Here is a 25434-nt window from a genome sequence, read left to right on the forward strand (position 1 = left end):
ACCTCCATTAGAGCAAGCTGAGATTTAATGACTCTGGCCTTGTGGCTTAGGTAGGAGGGTTTGGGTACTCATAGCTGTTTTTCATTCAACAAAAAAATAGAAAGAAGTTTAGAATTGAATCAGTGAAATGCCAATAGGTGGCGTTATAGCATTATTTTGGGATAGGTTCGTGAGTGGTTAAGGGGGTTATTCTGGGCTCACATTAATACGTTACCTCACTGTTTTCTGTGTCTCCACCATTTTCTTGCCACATTTGTTGCGCCTCTTCTGAGTACTGAATAATTTTTCCTTGGTGAACAATTTATGCATACATTTAAATCTTAATAGAGGCACACACACACACACACACACACACATGCACACACATGCTTTAACCCTGCTGAAGGAGCCGCTTCAGCTGAGCTGCGTTTCCCATCTGTTCAGGTCTCCGGTTTGCTACCACGCATACTTAACACACTTTGAAATGTCATCCCCACCCATAGCCTCATCTGCCGCGTATCAGCACATACAAAAACCTCCTCGCTACCTCGACTACTCGTGCTTATTCTCTTCTCCTGTAAAACTCCACTTGGTGCGTGCTGGCTTATGTAGTTGCACGGTAAATGGAAGAGAGGTTGCTTACTGTGAGTGGGAGAGAGATTGGTTGGGTGCTGCATAAGCGATTGTCCTTTGCTGTTATAATGAGCAGCAGTATTAAGAGATCATGTATCTGTAGACAGGTTTTAAAAAAAATCCAAAGTTAAGTTGCTTAGTATTGAAATTACTGCTTTTTTTGTAAACGTGTTGCTGGATAAACTTCTTGTAGCACGTTGTTGGATGATATCCTGTGACACCTATGACATCTTGAGCTCGGAGAGAGCACGTGCTACAAACTGGGGGCATGGAGTTCAAAACATGTGGTGCTTAACAGCGATAGTCATGCACATACACTCCTTAATGCTTGAAAATATTTAATTGAAGGCATTTTGACAACTAAACAGGATAAATAAACTTGAGTGGACCCCACCTTGTTCATTCAGTGTGACCTTGTTTGTCTGATCCTTCAGTGTGGATGAAGCTATTCATTTTCCATTGGCCTGCTGTGTTCCTCACTTTTTCCCCTTTCTCCACTAAAAGTTGTGATGGGCGTCACACGTAGCAGAGGTGGGTCAGCCTGATCTCATGACCTCCTTTAATGCTGTGCTTTGTACCATATGGGCGCAAGCTTTTTCAGTAATTACAGTTTCACCTTAGCTGTAAATCAAAGGCATACAGAGGGGAACACAAGAAATCACAAAGGGAAATGAGGAAAAGGAGAGTTCTCTCAGAGAAACAAGAGTTACGTTATTGAGAAGGACGCTGAATGAAATGAAACGGAGAATGCGAGACACTCCCTTTAAAAGGATTCAGCTGCGTAGAGCCAGAGATGCAGACATCCCTGATTGTTATTCTCAGCCCAACCTCAATAGCGAGATTGCGTGGCCTAAACAGTTTCTGTGGGGTGACATTTGGGAAGAACATCAAAAAGTCTTCATTCATTCTTCTTTTTTTCATTTTTTAAATTCTACTTTTCACGTTTATCGTCTCTTTCTTTGTCTTCAGGTTTCCAAAAAGGTCGCCGATCTCATTCTGGAGAAACAGCCTGCTTATGTGAAGGTAAGCCTCCAGTGTAGGCTCAAAACCATGCTGAATAACGTGCTCTGTATTCCAGCTGCTGACGTTTAATTCCAAAACACATCAGTCACTGTTTAAAGTGACGTCTTTTCTCAGCCTATGAGATGCGATAATTGGACGTAGTTATTTTGACGCTGTGGGGTTGTCAGTAGATGTGTTTCTGTGAATGTGTCATCTAAATACGCCAGCAACGATGATGACTGAATTTTGGTAACCATGGCAATAAGAAATCTAAATCCATTCACGGATAAAGAAAACGGAGGGGGGAGCATTCTAGTTTTAATGCAGAACGTAGTTGGGATGTGAATGAAAACTTAAGTCTATAAAACCCCTTCTTTGGTCACCTAGTGATGAAGGTCCTCCTATAAAGACGCAAACCGGGGGCGTCCTGGTTTGCGTGGGGTGGGTTCCATGTGATGGCAATCTTAGGCAATCGATGTGGGGGTTGACGTAGAACAAGACCTCCAAAGCGCACACGCTGGTCAGTCACAATGTCCTGGAGGGGACGTGTGGCAGTTTGACGATGTACTTGACCCCCGGGATCCGTCTTAGCCATCGCTGCTGGGCCACATTGAGTCTTTTGGCGATTCTGGCTGATGCTTTCCACGTCTCACAAACGTAGATCGCGGTAGGTATAACGATGGAGTTGAGCAGTTGAATCTTCGTCGCCAGAACGATCTTTCAAAGTGCGCTTACGGATCAGTGGAAAGAAGACCAAGGTCATGAGGATAGGCTATGTGACAACACAGGACCCCATTATGGTAGGATTGCAACCACTGGAGGAAGTGAATCAGTTCACCTACCTGGGCAGCATCCTGGCAAGTGAAGAAGGCAGAGCTGGCTGTCAACTAATCGAAAGGTCAGCGGTTTGATCCCCAGCTCCTCTAGGCCACACATCAAGATAGCCTTGGGCAAGATACAAAACACCCAATTGATTGTGTATTATAGATAAAAGTAAATATTAATATAAAACTTAAAAGCCAGTTGAAACCATTGTCAATACGTCTGTCTCTTAAATAGCCTCGGTTTCTAGCATGTGTCAAAATCAGTGTTTTCACTGAGGTTATCTTGTTTTCAGATGTTTGGTATGGTCAAGTATATTTATATAGCCCATTTAAAACAGAGTTGACAAATGTGCTGTATATTAAAAGTATTTAGCCCAAAGAGAAAAATTGGACTAAAACTCCAGAAAAAATGAACACAGTACTCAAATATGCAGTCGCAGGGAATACCAAGCATTTGTCCTGGCCAAACAGCAGATGACTGACAGCTTTACTGTGCTATCTAGTGAAACTGGACTGAGATCACTGGCATTGTGAAGCCATCTGAAGGTCGGCCTATGAATAGTAAATTGATCATTATTTTCGCAACCCTCCCTGTGACTCTGCAAAGTCACGATAACAGCAGAGTTTATTAGCAGACACTGGCAGAGGTTTCAGTGCAGCGTTTCCATTCACCCATCCCAACTCGCATTCAGTCAGCCTACAGCCCTCTGGATTTTTCAGGGAGATTCCATATTCACCACCTGAACATCATAAAGCGAAGGATGATGGGGTTCTAGTCTCAGTCAGAAAGATTCGGAGACTAATATAAGCCATCGTGCTGGTCTCTTGATTTACTCATATCTTAGAGTATCTACACTACAATAGGAACAGAGGTTTCTCTCCTGTGTTCTTGAACGTTTTTCTTAATTTTTTTTCCTCTCGTGTGATATTTCATCAAAAATGTTGCACAGAAACACACAACCTAAGGGTACAATGCCACTACTCCCCAGCGCTTGCTGTGTGCAAGACATCAAAGGGCACACAAATTGCACAGACACGTACGCTCATGCCTCAGTGCTTGAAATGAAGGGCTGATAAGCTCGTGATGTGATTCATAGCTATATAGTGACTAACATCTCTCACTGCTATTGGTGTCCTCCAGCGACACATGGCCTCCGCTTCCACTCGAATGTAATATGGCTTCTTCTTCGTGTTGACGGATACTTGGACAGCCAAGCCAATATCACTAATTCATGCGTTTGTAATTCTTTCATAGTGTTTTTTTTGTTAATATGCTCAGATTTTCCTGCAATGTTTTTTTTTCCTTTATTCTTTGTGCAGATATAACATTTTCTGTGAGGTCAAGGTGTTTCCAATTAAATTGCTATATTGATAAAACGGGCTGCCGGGTGGTTTGAAATAAGTGCCCGCTCTTATCTCGTCAGCTTTAAACAGTTTTGGATTGAGTGGCCAAACTCCATGACCCTTAGGCTTGTCAGGAAGGAGAGATTACTTTTGCTGCAAACCTGGCTGTAATAAATCTGCAGGTAGCCCTGACCAGGTCACTCAGCACTGCTGCAAACAAATGGATTACACTGGTAGTCCGTCATTTTCCTCTGAAACCACTTATTTATCAAAATTACTGTTTTCTCTTCTTTGTTTTTGCCTTTACTTCCAATTCCCTTGAAGATTTGTAATTTACCCAAGTCTGATGGTCTTACTGTGGGCTTCTTCCACTGGCAGGACTAGAATCTGGTAAGAAATATATCTGCCAGCAGGATTAGTGTCTCTAGAAATCTGCAGGTATGGTCACATACCCTTTAGATAATCATGTGTGAATGTGGAGCTGTGTGAGCCTGCACTTATATTTCCTAACTTTGCTTCCCAGTGACCTTAATACTACAAAGTGAACCGGTCCAGGCCAAAAACAGCAGCATCATTAGGATGTATAAGCAGGATAGGTAACGCTGAGCCAGTGCGAAGTCAGTGTGCGTGCTGGTGGTGGGGGTCACAGAATAACCTCTTACGAATATATGAATAGAGAAGCTTTGGAAAAATATCCCTTGTGACTAACTACCTCCTTCTCCTTAACCTTTGCTACCGACACCCACAGAGCTGTGTTTGTGGATGCCGTTGTAGTCAGACCGTATGGTGTGACTGCATTAGAGTCATCTCACTTTTCCTGTTTATGTACAGTACATAGAAATCTACTGTATACATGTTTTTCCCCCTTCCATTCAAACCAGCTGTGCAACCTTTTTTTATCTGTTAAAACCTGCCCGGCCATTTGTCAGAGCCCACCACTGTGCAGTTAGTGCATCTCCTCTTGCACAAGCTAAGCTGATTGAGCCCTCTGTCAGGTTAAGTGTAGCTTACAGATAAGGTAGACAGCTCGGAGCTGTGGTGTAACAACAAATTGGAGCCTCGGGCTACATACTGAGCGCTCATTGTGTGGAGTGTGCGTGTGTGTGTGTGTCTGAAAAAGTATGTGTGTTTCTGGTTGAACCTGTATGTGTGAGCATTCAAGCTGTCTTTGTGCTTCCCCGTGTAATCCACAGGTAACAGAATGCATCAGCACCTTTGTACTAGCTCACTGTGGCATTTGTTTAACTGCAATAACTGTTGAGTGCGGTATTACTTTATCTTGATAATGATCACCAATATATGGCATAGAGGATGGTAGATACTGGAACACAGGTGATTAGGGTTCATGGGTTCATCATTGACCTGATTTTCCAACAAGTGCACATATCCTGTTATTATATAGACAGTGTATTTTAACTTGCCATTATCTTTGGGAGTAAAAAGAGAGATTTTAGCTGTGAGAGTGATGTCTGTAACTGAAACTGCACGATCCCCTTCGGTGTGAACATTCGGATGAGCCTGGCTTCAATAAATGTTGCTTACGGTTGTTCGCCTGCGCTGCTCCCAGCGCATGAATCAATTTGTTCCAGTCAGTTTTTCAGTTACACCTGAGGTAAACCTGCCGAGTCATCCAAATCCCAGCTCATTCCTACATCTTAGGGCAAGTTCTGAGGACATATTTTAAAGTATAACCGAATTACACGCAAATGCTACACTGGTACCTGCTATTTTTAACCTGCTGCTTATGAATTTATCATTAAGAAATACTCAGATACTTGGTGACTCATACATGTTTGGGAATAAAGATCAGAGAAATCAGCGTTAGTGTTATAATGAGCTTAAATTTTTTTTTGCTTTACTGAAAAAAACTAAATTTTAGTTGAATTTTTTATAATGTTGGGTATTGCAGTACCTGGCACTAATGGTATTATCACAACCAAACACTGATCATGTATGGTTTAATTGGATTGGCTGAGAAACACTAGAATGCAATGGAAAAAGACAAAAAGCTCTTATTGGCACCTACACACCAAATTTGATACAATACATTGTAACAGCTCTGGCTTGAAGCTTCTACATTTTCAGTTATTGTTGATTTTTGTCAACGAGGTGATAATGTTACTTTATGCTGATTGTTGAGGGCTCTGTGGATGGTGGAAGTGCACTGGACTTTAAAAGTCCACTGTTGGCCTCGGCATGGATTTAATTTTCATAGAAATGTTCAAAATACACTTTTTTAGTATTTATATCCTGACACATGAATGGTGTCTTATATTCATCCAGAAAAACATCCATATCACATGGTGTACGTACCTTAAGAGAAACCTCTGACTATTACATGAGCCCTTGCAAAGTGTTATGAGGACTTGACAAGGTCTTTGTCAACACTCAAGATCATAAGGGCAGATCTGTTTGAATCGGCTTATTGTTCTCGTACCCACAGCTGAAGTGCCTCTTTGGTGTTGTTGGTTTATTTTTAATGACTGTGGAAAATTGAATTTCCCTGGATTATATTCCATTGGTAAAAGGTTGTTTTTTGCCTGACAGTGTTATGAGGATTTTTTCTTTTTGCCAACACTGGACCTTTCTTGTGGAAAAGTAATACAGCATTATAAAAGAGGATCAAACAACAAGCTTCTCCCACCTCAGGCATGACATCTGGCAGATAAAAAAAAAAAAAAAGATGAAAGCACAAAGAAGACAAGGAAAGTCAAAAATACGACGGTAAGCTGTTTGTCCGTTGGCCCTGTATTGGCTAAGGGTGTGCTTGTTCTCAGCCGAGGTCATTCAAGTGGCATAATAACTGCACTCTCGGAGCAAAGTGCTCATTGATCCTTTTCTAAATGTCAACACCGAAGGGAAGGAAGACATTCTCTGATTTTTCTCTGTTTTGAAAGTTATTCTCCTAAACTGTGGTATACTTTGGCTCTGATAAATTTCTTACAATAAGAACATCATTTGTGTTATCTGTCTGTTTGCAACAGAATGTAGATGGAATTTGCTGTTATGTCTTTATGTGCTGGATGGGGGAAGTGATTGTTGTATAGAAAGTATCATAACTGAGCAAGTGTGGTGATGTCTTTATGTCGGTGAGCTTTCAGAACTTTTGTCCAACAATAAACCATCTTGCAATGGGACTACACCAGCCATGATGTCTCTGAGTTCTTAAAGGCTCATGTTAAGGTTCACATCGACATCTTGTTTGGTTGTAATGCTCTCATCTTGAATGCCTACCTGCTGCAGGTGTTGTCTCCATGTTTTTTCATACTGTTGAACAGACAAACAGAGTGAAAAAGGGTGAAAATAAATACCAGCTACAGTGTCACATCTGGTAATAACCCATTTCATTCTAAAGTCTTTTCTTAAAGCACTTAAAGGCATAGTATGTTGCTCTCTCTCTTCTTACCATCTCATTTCTTATTTACAGGAGCTAGAGAGAGTGACGGCGTTACAGACCAACCTGCAGCTGGCAGCAGTCATTTGCACTAATGCAAGGAGGTAATTGCGTTCTGTTACATATCATCTATTCTGAGAAACCTACTCAAACAGCTCATTCAAAGTGCATCTGCATATTAAGTGCTTTCCTCATAACCATAATGGCTTTCATTCAGATATTCTCAGTTTGTTGATGTGGTCACATTTGAGAAATATTTTTGTCTTGTTGTCTTAAAATAAAGTAGCTGTCCAAAACCTGCCACCACACATGATCTGTTCTTTGTTTGTTCGAGCCGCTATGTGGTTTGTGTGGGTGGTATAAGACAAAGCTTTATGCTGCCAATTCCTGAAGGTTTCGATGGACATGTAGCATACAATGCTATGTAACAGTTTCTTTTTATAATAAAGTGTAGATGGACAAGATGTGTTGGGGAAATGGCATCAAAGGTCTTACAGGGCTGGATTGAATCATATGGTTACCCTACCCCTGTCACTCTTTTTAAATTTAAATAATAGACTCTTGTTTCATGGTTATTCCTTTTGAAAGCTCAGATACTCAATTATTTCAGTGATTTGTATAAATAGAAAAAGTCATCTTCAGGTACAAAAGTCTAGGGTCACCTCTTATTTTATTATATTTTACTTCCAGGGTGCCAGAACTTCCTGTTTTTCTTGGCTGCTTGACATTGGCTGCTTTTTCACTCATTTTCAGTCCAGTCCTTTTACCTAACTGTTTTTGGAGTCTCCCTTTTTTTGTTTTTGTTTGTTTGTTCATGAAGCTATTTAGCACTGACCTGAATCACTCAAGCATAAAAACGCTTAAGCGATGAACCAGTGCTGTGTCTAGACATAACCAACGACTTAATAAAGAACCAATTATACATTGTATCTTTAAGCAATTTGTTAGTGGCTTATTTCTTGAATTTAGTCAAAAATATTGCCAAAGGTATAAAATAGTATTTTTGCACCAATAATTCCCAAGGAGCTGTTAGCTGAGAACTTGGCATGTGTCAGCACTGTGTGCTGTGCCCCCTTAATAAGTTAGAGGGAATGGGACAAGTGAAGGACAAAAGAAGAGGTGTGAGGAATAAACTTACTATCTACAGAAAATAAACAGTATATGAAAGTCAGGAAAGGCAAAGGCCTGACAATGGGACCTGAGAGATGCATCTCGCCTTTCAGTTAATCCATCTGCTGTTCACTGAAGCCTCATCAGAAATGGTCTCAGTGGAAGGACGGCTGTCAAGAGGCCATTCTTAAGAAAGGGAAACAAGGAAAAAAGGCTGATCTATGTCAAATTACACAAGACCTGGACTCAAAATCAGTGTCAACAGATGTTATGGAGTGATGAATACAAATGAGACAGTTTTGGTTCAAATTGTTGCCATTAAGTATGTAGGAGGTCACGAGAGAGGTACTATCTATAGAGGTGTCATAGTTTTGGCTGCATTTCAGCCAGCAGTGATTTGGGACCTTGTCAGATTTTATGGAATTATGAGTTATAAGCTTAGACCTCAAGATCTTTACTCAGCACTGAAAGCATAACAAAATAATGGTGCATTCATCTATTACTCTTAAAGTCTACTACTACCTGGGCTATGGTTCTGTGTGTATATATCTTCTCTTGTGCTGCTTACCGTCTTGTTTTTGACCTCTGAATACTTGGTAACATTGACCTGAGACTTCTTCTGCGAAGGCAACTGAGTGTGGCAAAGGAAGGATTCACCGAGGCCAGCCTCGGTCTCCTGGCCAATCAGAGAAGGCGACAACTGCTAACAGGCCTGCTCAAGTCTCTGAGGACCATCAAGACCCTGGTAAAGTTAACTCCCATGGTTTACTATGCAGCTTTTTTTTGGGGGGGGGGGACCAGGGAGCAACCACGGAGCAACCACGGAGCAACCACAAGTTTCTGTGTTTCAGCAGCTGCTAACAAGCACTACATGTTAACAGTGATGTATTGACCAGTGAGCATGGAATAGACTATCAATGAATTTAAGTGACTTCGCTGTTGTAGTTGAATATATCTGTGGTTGGGTAATGAGTTGAGCTCATGTCACCTTTGAAGGGGGCAACGAGGTGCCTTAACAAACATGAAGTTTCAGGTGTATATGTGGAGAGGGTGCTTTGCGCTCGCATATTTAGGTGCTCAAATTGCATCCTACATACAAAAAGTTGAGCTCGACTTCTAATCATTCTTCAACAATTCAACAATTCTCAGTATCACACATCAGTGATCTTTAATTGGTTCTTGAGGTCATCCTGCAAGGATTCATTCTGTTGTTTTGGTTAATTCAACTTTCAACATTGTAAATTCTGACTTTTGTCTTGGTGCTGTCCTTTGAATTACTCTAGTAATGAATACATTTTTCTGTGCACTATTTTCTTTCTACTCTTTTTATTTACTAATGTGTATTGGTTGACCTGCAAAATCATTTAAGTATGATGTAGTCCTCTGATTCTGACTCACCTACATCGCTCTGAAATAACTTCATAAACACAGTGTGATGTTACTGTTAACAAATAAATGCAGTCTTCAGTAATCACTGCAACAGTTTCTCTACACATGATTTAAAATTAAGCTGGGAGTTAATCAGACATGCTCTCTTTTAATCACTTTAATCATTTGCTCACACTGTAATCAGAAAAATATGCTGCCAACATGATCACAGCAGGAAAGCGCAGAGCAAGTTTGAATAGATTATTAGTTCGTATTGTGTCCTCTTAGGTATTTGATGCTGTATTCATGTGTTTTTCTGCTTGTCATTGCTCCCCCTCACAGCAAAGAACAGATGTAAGACTCAGCGAGATGCTTGAGGTATAGTAATCCCTACACACACACACACACACACACACACACACACACACACACACACACACGCTCTGTGTTATTAATTGACAGTAAAAGGTCAAACATCAGTGGGGATTCAACATTGAAAGCAAAACCCACACAAACATGAGAGACAAATACAAATCTATATGTGCTGTTAAGGTCAGCAGTACAGTATATGGAATAGATTTCACTGCCACTGTGTGTAATCCTTGGTTATTTGCAGAGTACCTGCTGTTATAAGCATTTTAAGAAAATTGTAGTATTAGACTGGATCAGAATCGTAAATCTATAGTAAACCATCATCCACAGCTTTCACCTGGTGTGATTATGGACTAGTTTTTCCATTAAGCCACACTGAAAATCCTATATTTTTGTGTCATGTAACATGCATTAAACATTATAACTCCTCTGGTTCTTTAGGAGGAAGATTATCCAGGTGCAATCCAGCTGTGTCTGGAATGTCAGAAGGCCGCCAGCACCTTTAAACACTACAGCTGCATCAGGTAGAGTACGAGCAGATTGATAGAGTGATATGTTACCGTATCCAGCGGGAGTAGGCATCGACTTCATTTTTCTGTCTGGAAAATATTTTGTTATGAATATGATTTTCATGAGTTATGCTGTTGTTTTACATCTTCCATTGTCAATTCTTATTTGGGGTAGAAGAAATTTAGAGATTGACCTGATTTTAAAATATTGATTGGTTTCTCTTGAAATGTGTCTTTTTTTTCATGGCTGGAATCGAATTGCTCTGGTGTAAGACGTAGCATTAACAGGGCTTGTTATGTCCCCTTGTTTGCATTAGGTGTGATATCAGAGTAGTTTCTAAAAGTTTTAACCCTCCAAAGACATTATTAGTGCGCTGATATTTCAATCTGAACCAGAACATCTTTACTTCAGCCACAGTTTTCTTTTTAAACATTTGGTTTGGTGTTTTTGGCGAGCTTTAATTCTGAAGTCCTCAGATTGGAAAACACATATTACCAGTTACAGGCAGGAAGCGTGAAGGTTGTGCCACAGAGATAGTTAGACTGGAAAAACTTATCAGAGGTGGTGACAAATGTAAAGCAATGAGTAGCTTCTTTATTTTTACGCTCTCCTTTTTTTTAAATGTAAGAGTGAGATTTGAAAAGCTTTAGGGATGATTGATGCAGAGAAAACGGGAAATATAGTGAATACTTGACGGTTTGTAGCTGGGTGTTCAGACCTTTTTATGCATTGACAGATTGATCCGGGATGCCAGAGAGATGAATAATGATCATCTCCACCCATTTCACCTGCCCACGGATCCATCTTTTTGTTTTCCTTTTTAGTCAGTTTCTTGACAGTCACGACTAATGGCTGTCCCTCCCTGAGCCTGGTTCTGCTGGAGTTTTCTTCCTGCTAAAAGGGAGTTTTTCCTTCCCACTTTGGCTGGTTTTCTTTGTATTATTGTAGGGTATTTAAATTTGGTGCCCTATACATAAAATGGAATTGAACTGAAAAATTGTGTCTGTAAATTGTATTACGGGACACTGTGTTCCTAACAGCCTGTTGCAAAACACATAATTTCTTTAGATTGTCAAAGATAACACAGTTTGATAGATATAAAAGATTATTTTTTTGAACCATGGAGGTTCAACATGTCAGGCCAAAAAAAATCCCCCCAAAATAACTACATACAACAGAGGGACAGTATCTGAAAGACATATCATTAAGGAACAGAAAAAAATGCAGTGAAAGATTCCCATTGCCTTTGCAAACATGCACATGCAGATTTTATTTTATATCCCACAATGTCTTAACACAGTGGAGCAGAAAACAAAGGCAGCCTCGTTGTGATGCCAGAATGACAACCTGACTGTTGGGAAATGGTGATCAATAAGGCGGCGTTATGCAGAAGGGATTGTTTTGGTGTGGAAAAATCCTCCCACTGTCCCCTCCCGCCTGCAGCTGCCGCCTATGCATGTAGCTATCACCCCTGTTTCCACCGTCATTAATTTATCATCATTGCAGTTTCATTTCGAAAGTGATGCTCTTTAAATGTGCTCGACTGTGGGTGCGTGGATTAGACCTTGCACCATTTGCCACCAGTGTCAACACCCACCACAAGAAGCCTATCAGTGCAGTAACTTGTTTGTGATCATCGTAAAACTTGTTCTTGCAGTGGAAGTTTGCTTGCTCTTCACACTCGTGCTGTTTTTTAAATTCTTCCACTGTTTCTTCCTCCTCAGTGGATGCAGTTTATAACATGGGTACACTGATTACACATCTGTCATGCTGCGCAGTAACAAACTGCACTTTCTGTCCATACCCCTTAGGCGGCCCGTTGCCCGTCTGCTACACTTCCATTTAACCTTGTAGCGATGCTTTTCCATTGATTGCTGAAGGTTGTACATTTGTCATGCCCACTCTTCGTTTGACTCCATTTGTTCCTTACCCTTTAAAAGTCAATATCGTCTGCCCATGAAGGTACTTAAACGGCTGTCTTGGTCCATTTTCTTCAGGCAGCTTAAGGACCCCATGTGTCCAGCATTGTATTCACGAAATGTGAACTCCGCTGTGATCTTAGAATTACAAAGGCGGTGTCTAGTCTGAGCTTGTGTGTGTGTTTTCTTCTGTCAAAGTAAAATTATTGGACTATTACACAATTAAGGTATGTCGTGCATATAATTATAAATGCCTGCTGCCATCATGATTCTGCAGAAATAGAAAGATTGTGCTAGATGTGTTTGTTTTATTGTGCAGGAGAAGTACAGCTCAGCATGTGAACAGTTTAGAGCAGCCTGCCCAACATCAGCAAGCAAGCGTCACGAGTAATAGTGTGTCACTTGAATTTGTGTTTTCTTGCTATGCTTTAGAGATCATGATAAAGGGGTACCCCCACCCCCTACCCCCCGAGCATATTCAGAGTCAGCTCAGTTTCTTTGGTCCGATGGATGTTTTTTGGGTTTTTTTTTTGTAGTTTCCCTGCCCATTTCTGTATTTGTGGCTTGTTACTTTTTCTGGTGCTTTATAAGTTTGGAAGGAAGATGATAAAGGCGACCAACCCCGTTCCCTTACTGACAAGACTTGACACCTTAATATGTACCAATAACGATGTCTGGATTTGTCCAAGGGTGTCTGTTAGGTTTGTAGCTTGAACCCATCCGCTGGAACGTTGAAGACAATATAATTACACTGCTAAGCAAGACACAAGTAGGCAAAGTTCTTCATGTTACTCGTGCACGGGAGAGAACCGGACAACCGCTTGACTCCAGTTGGTCTCGTCCGTTCTCCCATACACTGTCCTTTTATTGAGGTTACATGAATATGCATAGGTTCATTAACATACGACGTCTACATACAAACAAAGAGTACCTTGCCTGTGTGTGTGTGTGTGTGTGTGTGTGTGTGTGTGTGTGTGTGTGTGTGTGGGGACTGCTGATCAAAGGGTCAAACATCCTTGGTCAGGAAGAGGGTAGCCTCCCCCTCACCCTAGATGGTTCATCCTAGATAACACGGTGAGGAAGTCCTGCAGTTCATCTAAACAAAGAGCACTTAGACTAGAACAGACGCAACTACGTTAATCCTACCATAAAATAATAAGACACGGTATGACCTCTCATGCTCCCAAAGTGCTGTCTAATACACACAAAGTTTGCAGACTATCAAGGATCAAAACCTCTACCAATCTACAACTAATTACAAAACCCTAAGCATATATAAGTAAATATTTCTAAGCATAAATGACAATCAACAATACAGATCTAACAGTGTCCATAGTAACCTGTGTAGGCGGAGATCACTCGGACTTCTGACGTGCACGTAGTCATTTTGTTCTGGATGCCTGAAATATGACAGAAACCACTCAGTTTCCACTAGGTTACCCCTAGTAGGCATCCAAGGGGGAAAGAAGTAACATTTTCATTGATTTGTAGCTTGCCCTTTCCAATAATAAGCAGAAAGTATCGATCGTGTCTTAATTTCTCCAGCAAACCAGTTTTAGTGAGACATGTTGTCTCTCTTTAATATTTGGATCTAACTGGGTTTTGATGTTAGCTGCTGTACTAAATACTCAGTTTATCAGATTAATCAGAGCGTATGCATCTGTATCCAAGGTTTGCATAAGTTTTAGTCCGGAAAACAAAGTAATAAATTAACAAAAAGCAAAATAAAAAAGGAAAGTGACTCAGAAATCTGATAAAATTTACAAGCGTTACTGAATAATCCATTACATTGTATCAGCTTTTCGGTGTTACCTTGGAGCCAGCAAGTCATAATAGTACCCATGCAGAAATCCAATAAAGACATTAGTTGCAAATACCTCAGGAAATATTACATAAAATCTTGTACCTGAAAAAAATAGTAAAACAAGCTAAGCACATTCTAACAGTCTGACAGGATCAATTTCCCCCGCTGCTTTTCTTTCTAAACTCTTTTATCTTTAAACTGATTCCTACTTACCCTCTTCTCTTTTAGCTTTCCACAAACCTCAGCTGCTTTCTGTCTGGCATAATTCTAGCAACTGCCATCCCCTCTCCCCCATCTTTCACTCTTCCAAGGTCTTTCCCTGCTTCTTTGTTGCCTTTCTACCTGTGTTGTGCAGTGGCTATTATAACTCCAGCAAAAATGTCACTCTCACAAAATCTGAGGATCCTGCAGATCCTTGAAAGCACAACACACATCATCTGTTTTAGTGAGTCATCAAGTCAGTGTGAAGAAACTAGCCCCAAGGCTCTATGGACACCTTTCGCCAGTTATTAGTGAAAATGGGGTGAAAAAACCCTCCTAAATTCCATCAAACTATGTTTCAATGCTTGTTTTCCCTGCGGGGAACAGATTGCTAATTAGGTTTTTCCTGCTCATCTGTTATTTATGCATTCTGTCTGATCAGCGATGACTGCCAGTATATAGGGAGGAGCTGCATCTGTGCATTAAACCGTATGTACTGGACAGTGACGCATACAGAGGAGAAGGACTGAACAGCAGTAGGTGATTGGCTCTCATTGACTTCTTGTAGATCTCAACAACCAAGAGGTCGAAAATTTTGTGCCAAGTGTGCTTAAGTTAGGCATAGAAACTCATTTAAGGCTTCAGTAATGTATGATTAAATCAGCCACTTTAGCTCACTGGATATCATGCATTCTGTGTAGATGTATTATTAAAAGTGCAGGTGAGTCCACTGCTGTAAACTAAACCAAAAGACTAAAAAATGACCTAACTGCTGTTCAGGAATTACAGCCATTTCTTTACATGTACTCCCTCATTTTTAGAGTTTTAAACTGAAATGGACAAAATAATTGAATTTTAAATACAAGGATTATTTTTAATACTTGGGTAAAAAATGTAGTCTGTGACTGCTTGAAGTCTTGAACTCATGGACATCACCAAATGCTGTGTTTCCTCACGTGGGATGCTCCGCCAGGCCATAGCTGCTTTTTTATGGGTCTCTCTGCTTTCAGGTTTGTCTTCAGTAACTGAAAAGCTGCTTTATTGGGTTGAGATCAGGTGACTATCACATTCTTTGCTTTGAGAAACTCTTAGGTTGCCTTTGCTGTTTGCTTTGGATATCCACTTGCGCTGTGAAGCACTGAGTTTTGCAGTATTTGGCTGAATATGAGCAGAGAGCATAACCCTGTCCACTTCACAATTCATTGCTTCTTCTATCAGCAGTCACTTCATCTATAAACACCAGTGACCTGGGTCCACTGGCAGCCATACATGTTTGATAGATGATGTTTTATACTTTGGATCAGGAGCTGTTTCTCTCCTTTTCCATAATTTTCTCTTTCCATCATTCTGGTGGAAGTTCATCATGGTTTCATTTGTTCAGATAATTTTTTCCGGACTGTCCAGACTCTTTTAGATGTTTTCTGGCAAATGTTAATCTAACCTTCCTGTTCTTGTTTAACAACTGCACATTGCTACATTTATATTCATGAAGGCGCCTCTTGGTTGTAGACCTTGATAATGATGCACCTACCTCTTTGACAGTATTCCTTACTCGGATGGATGTTGTGAAAGGAAACGATTTGAGCTTGTCCTCTTTTTAAGAATACACTAGATTGTGGATTTGGCTACTCCTAATGTTTTTGCTGTCTCTCTCAAAGGTTTATTTAGTAAATGGAGGCCTCCTTCACTTGTACTAACATGTCTTTCAACCTTATATCAAGAGTTCCTGTGAACAGCTACGAAATGCAAGTTCAACACTTGGGATCAACTCCAGATCTTTTATCTGCCTAATTTGTCTTAATGTAGTGAGATAACCTGGCCAAGAAACCTGTGTGTCAGTCAGCTTTCTAGCTACTTTAAAGCCTCTGAAAATGGGGAGCTACAGTGGGGCAAAAAAGTATTTAGTCAGCCACCGATTGTGCAAGTTCCCCCACTTAAAATGATGACAGAGGTCAGTAATTTGCACCAGAGGTACACTTCAACTGTGAGAGACAGAATGTGAAAAAAAAATCCATGAATCCACATGGTAGGATTTGTAAAGAATTTATTCGTAAATCAGGGTGGAAAATAAGTATTTGGTCAATAACAAAAATACAACTCAATACTTTGTAACATAACCTTTGTTGGCAATAACAGAGGTCAAACATTTACTATAGGTCTTTACCAGGTTTGCACACACAGTAGCTGGTATTTTGGCCCATTCCTCCATGCAGATCTTCTCGAGAGCAGTGATGTTTTGGGGCTGTCGCCGAGCAACACGGACTTTCAACTCCCGCCACAGATTTTCTATGGGGTTGAGGTCTGGAGACTGGCTAGGCCACTCCAGGACTTTCAAATGCTTCTTACGGAGCCACTCCTTTGTTGCCCGGGCGGTGTGTTTTGGATCATTGTCATGTTGGAAGACCCAGCCTCGTTTCATCTTCAAAGTTCTCACTGATGGAAGGAGGTTTTGGCTCAAAATCTCACGATACATGGCCCCATTCATTCTGTCCTTAACACGGATCAGTCGTCCTGTCCCCTTGGCAGAAAAACAGCCCCATAGCATGATGTTTCCACCCCCATGCTTCACAGTAGGTATGGTGTTCTTGGGATGCAACTCAGTATTCTTCTTCCTCCAAACACGACGAGTTGAGTTTATACCAAAAAGTTCTACTTTGGTTTCATCTGACCACATGACATTCTCCCAATCCTCTGCTGTATCATCCATGTGCTCTCTGGCAAACTTCAGACGGGCCTGGACATGCACTGGCTTCAGCAGCGGAACACGTCTGGCACTGCGGGATTTGATTCCCTGCCGTTGTAGTGTGTTACTGATGGTGACCTTTGTTACTTTGGTCCCAGCTCTCTGCAGGTCATTCACCAGGTCCCCCCGTGTGGTTCTGGGATCTTTGCTCACCGTTCTCATGATCATTTTGACCCCACGGGATGAGATCTTGCGTGGAGCCCCAGATCGAGGGAGATTATCAGTGGTCTTGTATGTCTTCCATTTTCTGATGATTGCTCCCACAGTTGATTTTTTCACACCAAGCTGCTTGCCTATTGTAGATTCACTCTTCCCAGTCTGGTGCAGGTCTACAATACTTTTCCTGGTGTCCTTCGAAAGCTCTTTGGTCTTGGCCATGGCGGAGTTTGGAGTCTGACTGTTTGAGGCTGTGGACAGGTGTCTTTTATACAGATGATGAGTTCAAACAGGTGCCATTCATACAGGTAACGAGTGGGGGACAGAAAAGCTTCTTACAGAAGACGTTACAGGTCTGTGAGAGCCAGAGATTTTCCTTGTTTGAGGTGACCAAATACTTATTTTCCACCCTAATTTACGAATAAATTCTTTACAAATCCTACCATGTGAATTCATGGATTTTTTTTCACATTCTGTCTCTCACAGTTGAAGTGTACCTCTGGTGCAAATTACTGACCTCTGTCATCATTTTAGGTGGGGGAACTTGCACAATCGGTGGCTGACTAAATACTTTTTTGCCCCACTGTATGTATAAAAATAGCTGTAATTTTTAAACAGTTAATGCACTATCCTTTAAAAACCCTTTGAATCAAAGCTGAAAGTCTGCACTTCAGTCAGATATTGATTATTTGATTTAAATGTGGTGTGCAGAGGCAAAATCTACTAAAATTGTCTTTGTCCAAAAACTTGGACAAACTTGCAGAAGTTTGCAGCTAGCAAGGTAGACAGCCAAGGTACACACTGAAAACAGCTTCTGTGTTTGGTGATATTTGAGGTCTGCCACTAAAGAAAAAAGCAACCGAGGTTGTGCTCGCGTCAGCCTACACTGCTAATGATTATATTTTTCTTTTATGCTTTCTCAGTACTTTTTAGCTCGCAGTTTAGCTCCTGTTACTCTGCACTGCCACATAATACACTTTAATGTTTCATAACAGGGCTGTAGGAGAGACTGCTAACCTTGAGTTCACCTCTGCACAGAATCAATCAGGGATTGGTTTGGCCTCTTACATTCTTTATTTTGTCTCTCTCACGCACACACACAGACACGTTATAACAAACGCAAACTGTGCTCCACTAGAGGCTACCGTACCTGGCTTACGGATCACACACGAGTCTTAACCGGTCTTTCACACAGGGCTGTGTACGTGTGTGTTTGTGTCCACTGGCATGGACTCTGCATGTGTCAGTCCAGCTCCCAGCGTGCTACCGCATAAAAAGGAAGAAGCAGATTAGCAAACGTGCAGCAGCTGTGCTGCTGAGCTCAACCTGGCACTACTCCCCGAATCACTCTGCCCCACCTCTCCTCCTGCAGCTAAGCAAAAACCACACCCAGCCACCACAGGGGCATTTATCATCCTGGCCTCTGCCCTTCTGGTGGACGTTCTTAGTCTTGCTCTACTTTGGGCCTTTCCTGTGTACATTCAGATTTATTAGCATTGATCAGTTCATCCCTCTGGATGAGCCTGCTTTCCAGCTGCCTTCCAACTAATTTTCTTTATCTTGGCTTTTAATCATAGAGGAATTGGCTGTGACTTCCTTTTTCATATTGTGGCCAAGAGTTTCTGATGTTATCGTTGCTGTCACGCATTTGCATCCCCGACTGTATCTCATACCTGTGGTAAACAGCTTAGTCATCACTGAAAGTTAAACTGAGGCTGGCTGCTGCAAATCAGTCCTTCCTAACTTTTATTCTCATCTCTGCCTTTTTTTTTTTCAGTCTAAACACCCACATTTCGCTTTGTGCACCTTATAAACGCACACGCATGTCTACACACGTAGATACATTACCGAATTTCAAAGTGTCTGACTCATTTATTCACCTGTTTTGCAAACTGCTACGTGCAGCTTCTGTCCCTTTGCGGACTCCTTCTCTTCTTCCTCACTGCCTATCCCTCACTGTAGCTAGATGCTTAATTAGCAATTTGTTAAGGACACACTCTCCCTTCGGCAACTACACACTCACAAGGCACAACATAAGAGCAGGCTGACCTGAAAAAGACCCCGAGCGAAGCGGTGACAGAGGCAGGAAAACAGTGAAACAGAGGGTGATTATGAATGGATGCAGTGGCGGGGAAGTCACAAGGGAATTGAATCGGAGTCTTGGGATCTGCAAAATAGTCATGTTTCCTGTTGATGCTTCTCAGCTTCAGAGTTGAAAGTGTTCGCCAGGATGAGTCGAAATCTGAACGCGCGCCAAGGATGCGTGGGCATTTTGTATCTCAGATAGCATGATGCTTGCACAGAAACACACACTATCAGCATTCACAGTTTATTTCACTGGCACACATATTTCCAAACTTGGTTTTCATCCATCAGTGATTTTCATGTTTTTTTAAATAAACCAATTAGTTGAACTAATTCATTCATAATTTGATCTTCAGTATTGTTTGTTATTGTTTTTCTTTACAGCTGAAATGAAGTTAAATGGTTAAAAATGGTGTGCATTTGGTTTAGAGTCATTTGTGATGGACATTTTCTAATATTTGTTGTCATTTCAAACAGATCAGAAAATGTAATTGACAGCAATTAAATGTCTTAAATAAAAAAATTATATTTTCTCATCCACCTTCTTATTTCCACAGCGAGTTGAATTCCAAACTACAAGACACTCTGGAGCAGATCGAGGTATGTGCGTCCATGCTTCGTCTCTAATTCCATTAGCAGAGAGCAGTAAAAGGACGTTTAGCAGTGTGTAATATGGAGTTCTAACCTCATCATTTTCCAGAAGCCTTGATCTGAAAGAAGCAATCTATGCTTCATTTTGACATTTTTTCATAGTTTGCCTTTCTTATTCTGGGTCTGCCAAATATTGACACATTCAGAAAAGTCGTTATTATGAGTGTGCAGGCATAGTAAATTATCTGTTTCATCTCTGGCTGTGTCGTGATATGTGTGCGTGCATATGTGTGTGTGTGTGTGTGTGTGTGTGTAATAAATGGTATGCAAGGCAATTTTCTCTTTACGCCTGCTGCTGCGCCTGAGTAGATTAATTACTTACAGTTTTGTCCGTAAACAAGAAGGAGACGTGCTCGTGTGCACATCCACCTGCCTGGGTGCTCGTTTGTTTACCTGTCAGCACGAGTTAGTTAAGAAGTGATGCAAAATCCTTTAAAATCATAAAGCTACTACAGTCAGAAGCACTTGGACCATCTATTGTGCATCTAAGACGGTCTTTTAAATGTATGAATATACGCGTCCCCAGCATATGTTGTATACGTAGTCATCTGGCTCTCTTAATTACTTTACTGACTAGTTACTTCCTGTCGTGCAGTTCTAGTTTTTTTGCTTTTTAAGGCATGAGAAAATGATTTGCGATGCAAGGCGATTGATCATTTAGCCTTTATCGGCGCTGTGCTCTTTGAGGTCAGCTCATTGTTACACATTACACACTCTCATGCTAACTTTCCTTGCCTCCCCTTATCTCTTTGTCTTTAAGTCTTAGACACACACACACATCCACATCCAATTACCTGCCCTTGGCTGTGTGTGATAGCTTTACAACTGCACGTCCATATCTAAATCCCCGGTCTTAAGAACGATAATCCCTCTCTTTTTATTTTTTCCCCCCCCTTTCCCCTTACTTTGGCCCTTTTCCCCCTCTTTGTCATCTGCCTATTTCTGGCTCCAGGAGCAGCTTGACGTCGCTCTGTCGAAGACTTGTAAGCACTTCGATGTCTCGCACTACACCAAGGTCCAGCTGGCCTACACACTACTGGGGAAAACACAGGTCAGTGGTTTGACTGGCCTGCAAGGGTCAGCGGTAATGGCTAAACATGGATTGACAATAACCTGCTTATTTTCTTTGTTTGCTGCAACTTTTCTTTCGTTTGACTTTGTCTTTTGCTCTTATGGGGATTTTTTTTGTGTGGACCTGAAAGATAACTCCATCCTTTCAGTTTCTGTCCTTGATGCTGTTGTTTTCCTTTTTGCACTCCTCTGCTACTTCGGGAGTTTGTCCAATTAGCTGCTAAAGTTGGTCCCTCATGTTTGCAACTTTTTTTTTTTACCTTTTAGATAAAAGGAAAATCCAGAAATAGTTTGGTTAGAGCCAAGAAAAACATAAGAATGGAGTTTTAGTAAAGTTTTTCTTTGTTATTAATGTTATTACACCTTTTTAATTAAATGAGTGTATTTTTAAACCAGCTTGTACATTTTGTGTTTTCTCCTTGAAATAAAGCATATTTTAGTCTCTCTGAATGAGCATGGCCACATCATAATTTTCCAAAATGATCCAATATTCAAAACAAACCGTGTTTGCCTCGGACATGTTTAGCTTATTTGAAGCTGTAAAGTCTTTATGTTAAGAACCAAAACAAAAAAATTACAGCAGTTTCTCAGGGAGACACTATAATAGACTTTAACCTTGAATGACACTGCTAATATCTTTTATTAGTAACTCCTGCCTGTTTTTTCAACTTTTGCTCCCATGTTCCCGCCTGAAATCGAGTTACACTGAGAAGATGAATCTTCTGCAAACACGATATCTTAGTTTTGCAAAGTTAAAGACGAAATTAGAAAGCAGAGAGCAGTGTAGCTGCTAACGTGCTGAATATCCTCACAACCTGAGAAACTTGCTTTGTTGCTTGCTTTGTTGAGAATGAATGATTCCGTACAGTCATTGTGTTAAGGATGATTTACAGGACACACTAGCAAACTAAGGAGCTGCTGTTGTTGTTGTCGTGTCTGTGTTTATCTCAGTTAGTCATTTTCTTTATCTTCATCTCAAATTTTGTTTTTGCCACATTGCAGACAAATGCGCTCTTTTAAACTGTTCCTTTTTGATACACAAATTAACTGTCTGAAGGTAGTAATCAGCCTCACAAAATGCCTAACAAACTGTAGCAAACTGTGCCAAACCATTTGCATCCCCCCCGTTACAATAGTCTCTTGGCAGTCATTACCTAGCTGTGATGGGCTGGTTTCATTCAAGCTAAATAGTCTGACAGATCGCTTTATTCCATTTATCTGTTTAATTCTTCTGCTTGTTTGGGAGAAGAAGCTGCAAAATAATGAGTCTGGACATGCAGTTTATTGATATTTATGCCTACTAAAGGGGACTCATGCTGATTTTTTACATTTTATTTTCCGCCATACATAACGCTACAATCGCCGAGGCTCACGTCAAATTTAGCTGAAGACGAGGTTTATTGTCACGAGGGCGGTTTGCCATAGTTACTTCCCTTTTTTTTCCCTCTTCTACAGTCTAGACATTGTACAGCCAGTATTTTCTTTTTTTTTCCTCATGTGTTTTTGGGTCAGATGAAGTGAAACTCCCCGAGAAAGAAGAGAAGAAATGTTTAAATGACTTTTGTGCAAGCAGGGTTTCACAGCGGATTTTGGGGGGAGCTACATTTTGTGGTCATTTCTTTTAGTAAGAAATGTAATTGCACTGCAACACCCATTACCTAGGGCTTTGCTCAATACTCTTCCCACGTCTCTTGCGACTGTTGTGTCCTCATTTCTCAAGGGTCCCACAGTGAGACGGTGGGTAGGAGCTGCAAGACAGTAAATTGGGGGTAAATGTAAACTGACTTTAGAAAAGAATAAATTATAGCAGACACAAACTGACTGCATAACTATAGTTTTTTGGGGCTTTTTTGAAAGATAAGTGCTTTTTTTGTATTTTTTAGTTATGAGTATCTTTTGGAATTACTCTTACAAGAAAATCTTTAATGAAACTGTCAGTTAAGGTAATAAATCAATGTATTTAATCACTATTTTAGGTTAAATGAGCCTACTTTGTGTGAAAATTCCGCTTTAGGTCATTTTGTTTTAAAGCCCTCGCTTTGCTGTTGTTGTTTTCTTCCCATATTTGTCACTGGGATCTTTTCACTGTGAGCTACCTGCCCACGATCAAACAGCAGGCAGACAATATTGATGTTGAGCATCAATAGAATATTCCCCACGGGAGGGGAGTATTGAATTTACAGTCACCAGGTGGGCACGAATATACCTCCAGATAAATGCTTACACTACCTCATGTTTGCTGGATCTGTATATAGAAGAAATGTCATTACCTGTAGTCGATTTCAAACAAAAGCACAGCGGAGATGGAAGAGGCTCAGTGGGGAGTTCACCGAAAAGTAAATAACAGCAGGTTATTTGTAGGCAGTGTTTAAGTAGCAAGCGAGTGTGTAATTGTGGATTATCCCCCCCCCCCCCCCCCCCTCGAGTCATAATGCTCCTATGATAAATGATTTCAACAAAATGGCTTCAGGTGTGTCACATGAAATTAATAGTGCGACGAGTGAGCGGAGCTGGAGGCTGCTAGCTCTGCCGAAACACAACATGCGTCACCAACATGTCTGTCTGTCAATGTGTTTTTCTGCAATTTCCTTATGACTTCATTAATTACCTTTTACAGCAGCAAACTACACTTTAAAAAAAAACAAACAACAACAACTTTGACTGGAACACTGCAGTTCCCAGAGTACGCAGCTATCCTCATTTTCCTTTGTGCCATAGTGTGAAACTAGAAATATTAAGTATACAATATGTGTTCCAAGAAGTGTGATTTGCAATTTCCCTGCTGTTTGCCTTTTCACAGAGCCACACTGGCAGACTGACAGTGACATCTTGGTGTAATAGTTTTCATAACAGTGTGTTTGGCTCTCTCTGCAGACTGCTATGGACCAGTTACACATGCACTTCACCCAGGCCATCCACAACACAGTGTTCCAAGTTGTGCTGGGATACGTGGAGCTGTGCGCCGGCAATGCCGATACCAAGTTCCAGAAGATGCAGTATAAGGACCTGTGCACGGTAAGGAGCTGGTGCTATCTGTTTGTTCAGTGTTATGAGCGACTTTTTTGCTATATAAAGGATTAAGTCCGCTTCAGCTGGTTAGCGCGAAAGCCTTTTTCTTTTAGTCAGTATGATGAGAGCATGAAACCAGTGCGTTGTGCTGGATACACAAATACTTACTCGAATACGTTCTTATTCTCTTGCAGTGGTTTGTCAGATTTTCGTAAAAGTTGAATTAAGGAGGAGAGAAGAACACGGAGAACATGATTGAAAGTAAAGAAGTTATTACTTCAGTGAGAAGCATAGTGTATTGTAGCCTTTCACTGTGAGATAATTAATCTTGGTCACAATACAGACTCAGTGCACTGCAGCAGCAGCAGTGCTTTTTACTTGGGGGAGGGGGTCTCCATACTGGCCCACATTCCTCAGATCTTGCTCTGTCTGTCTTTTTCTTTCCATTCAGATCGAAATAAATCACATTTCATGCCCAGCAAGCCAACTTGGCCAATTCATCATGAACATGCCGGGAGTGAGTTACACTCTCACCCAAGGGTATCAAGGAATGCTCTTAGTTATTGTAATCAAAATATTTTGGCTAGAAAATGCAAACTTTCTGAATGGAGAGATACCACTAGAAGTGGGGGGCGGGGTGCCACAACTTCATCTCACATAGCACCGTAAAGATGCTGAAATGTAACTGTGATCTGACGGAGCTCATTCATCCACAGAAGGACTACTTTATCAAAAAAAAACAAAAACAAAGTTCACTCTATAAATCTGCAGTCTGTGTGCAACAGCTGACCTGTCAGGTGTGTAGAAGAGCACAGGACATTGTTGGTAATGTTTATGCTGCTGTGCCGCCTGTTTAAATGCACATTAAGAAGCTTTTATTGTATTGTTTTACTGCTGCGGTCTGATGTTGCAGGGTTTATCGTTGTTAAAGAAAAGTGCCACTCAGGACATCACACATCTGCTGCTGCTTCAGAAAACCCAGATTTCAATCAAAAACACCTGATTCGTATCATTTCCCACAGTTTTTTATCAATCGTATTCAAAGTTCACAACAATATACGAGGCCTTGGGGGACATGAGCACCTAGGTTGGCTAATTTGACCTTGACCTTCACTATTAGTACCCAAGGTCAAAATTGAAAATTTCGAGAAACCATATCGAGGTATCCATCACATAAAAAGGCATGGAGAGAGCTATGCAACACACTTTTAATGTTTTCAGTACGGTCCCCTACCACATGATAATAACGCCATAAAATC

General features: G+C 40.9%; 1 protein-coding gene across 2 annotated transcripts in view; it reads left to right on the forward strand.

The window, feature by feature from the left end:
* vps50 (VPS50 EARP/GARPII complex subunit) overlaps positions 1-25434 on the forward strand; it is a 123819-nt gene that overhangs the window by 23846 nt on the left and 74539 nt on the right. For both annotated transcript variants that reach the window (XM_026156666.2, XM_026156667.2), the window contains exons 5-12: positions 1582-1635; positions 7210-7280; positions 8914-9031; positions 9997-10032; positions 10468-10550; positions 20002-20044; positions 21048-21146; positions 24041-24181. In XM_026156666.2, the coding sequence (XP_026012451.1) occupies positions 1582-1635; positions 7210-7280; positions 8914-9031; positions 9997-10032; positions 10468-10550; positions 20002-20044; positions 21048-21146; positions 24041-24181 (645 nt within the window). The remainder of the gene's footprint in view (positions 1-1581; positions 1636-7209; positions 7281-8913; positions 9032-9996; positions 10033-10467; positions 10551-20001; positions 20045-21047; positions 21147-24040; positions 24182-25434) is intronic.

Source organism: Astatotilapia calliptera, chromosome 22, assembly GCF_964374335.1.
Source record: "Astatotilapia calliptera chromosome 22, fAstCal68.1, whole genome shotgun sequence".
NCBI lineage: Eukaryota > Metazoa > Chordata > Actinopteri > Cichliformes > Cichlidae > Astatotilapia > Astatotilapia calliptera.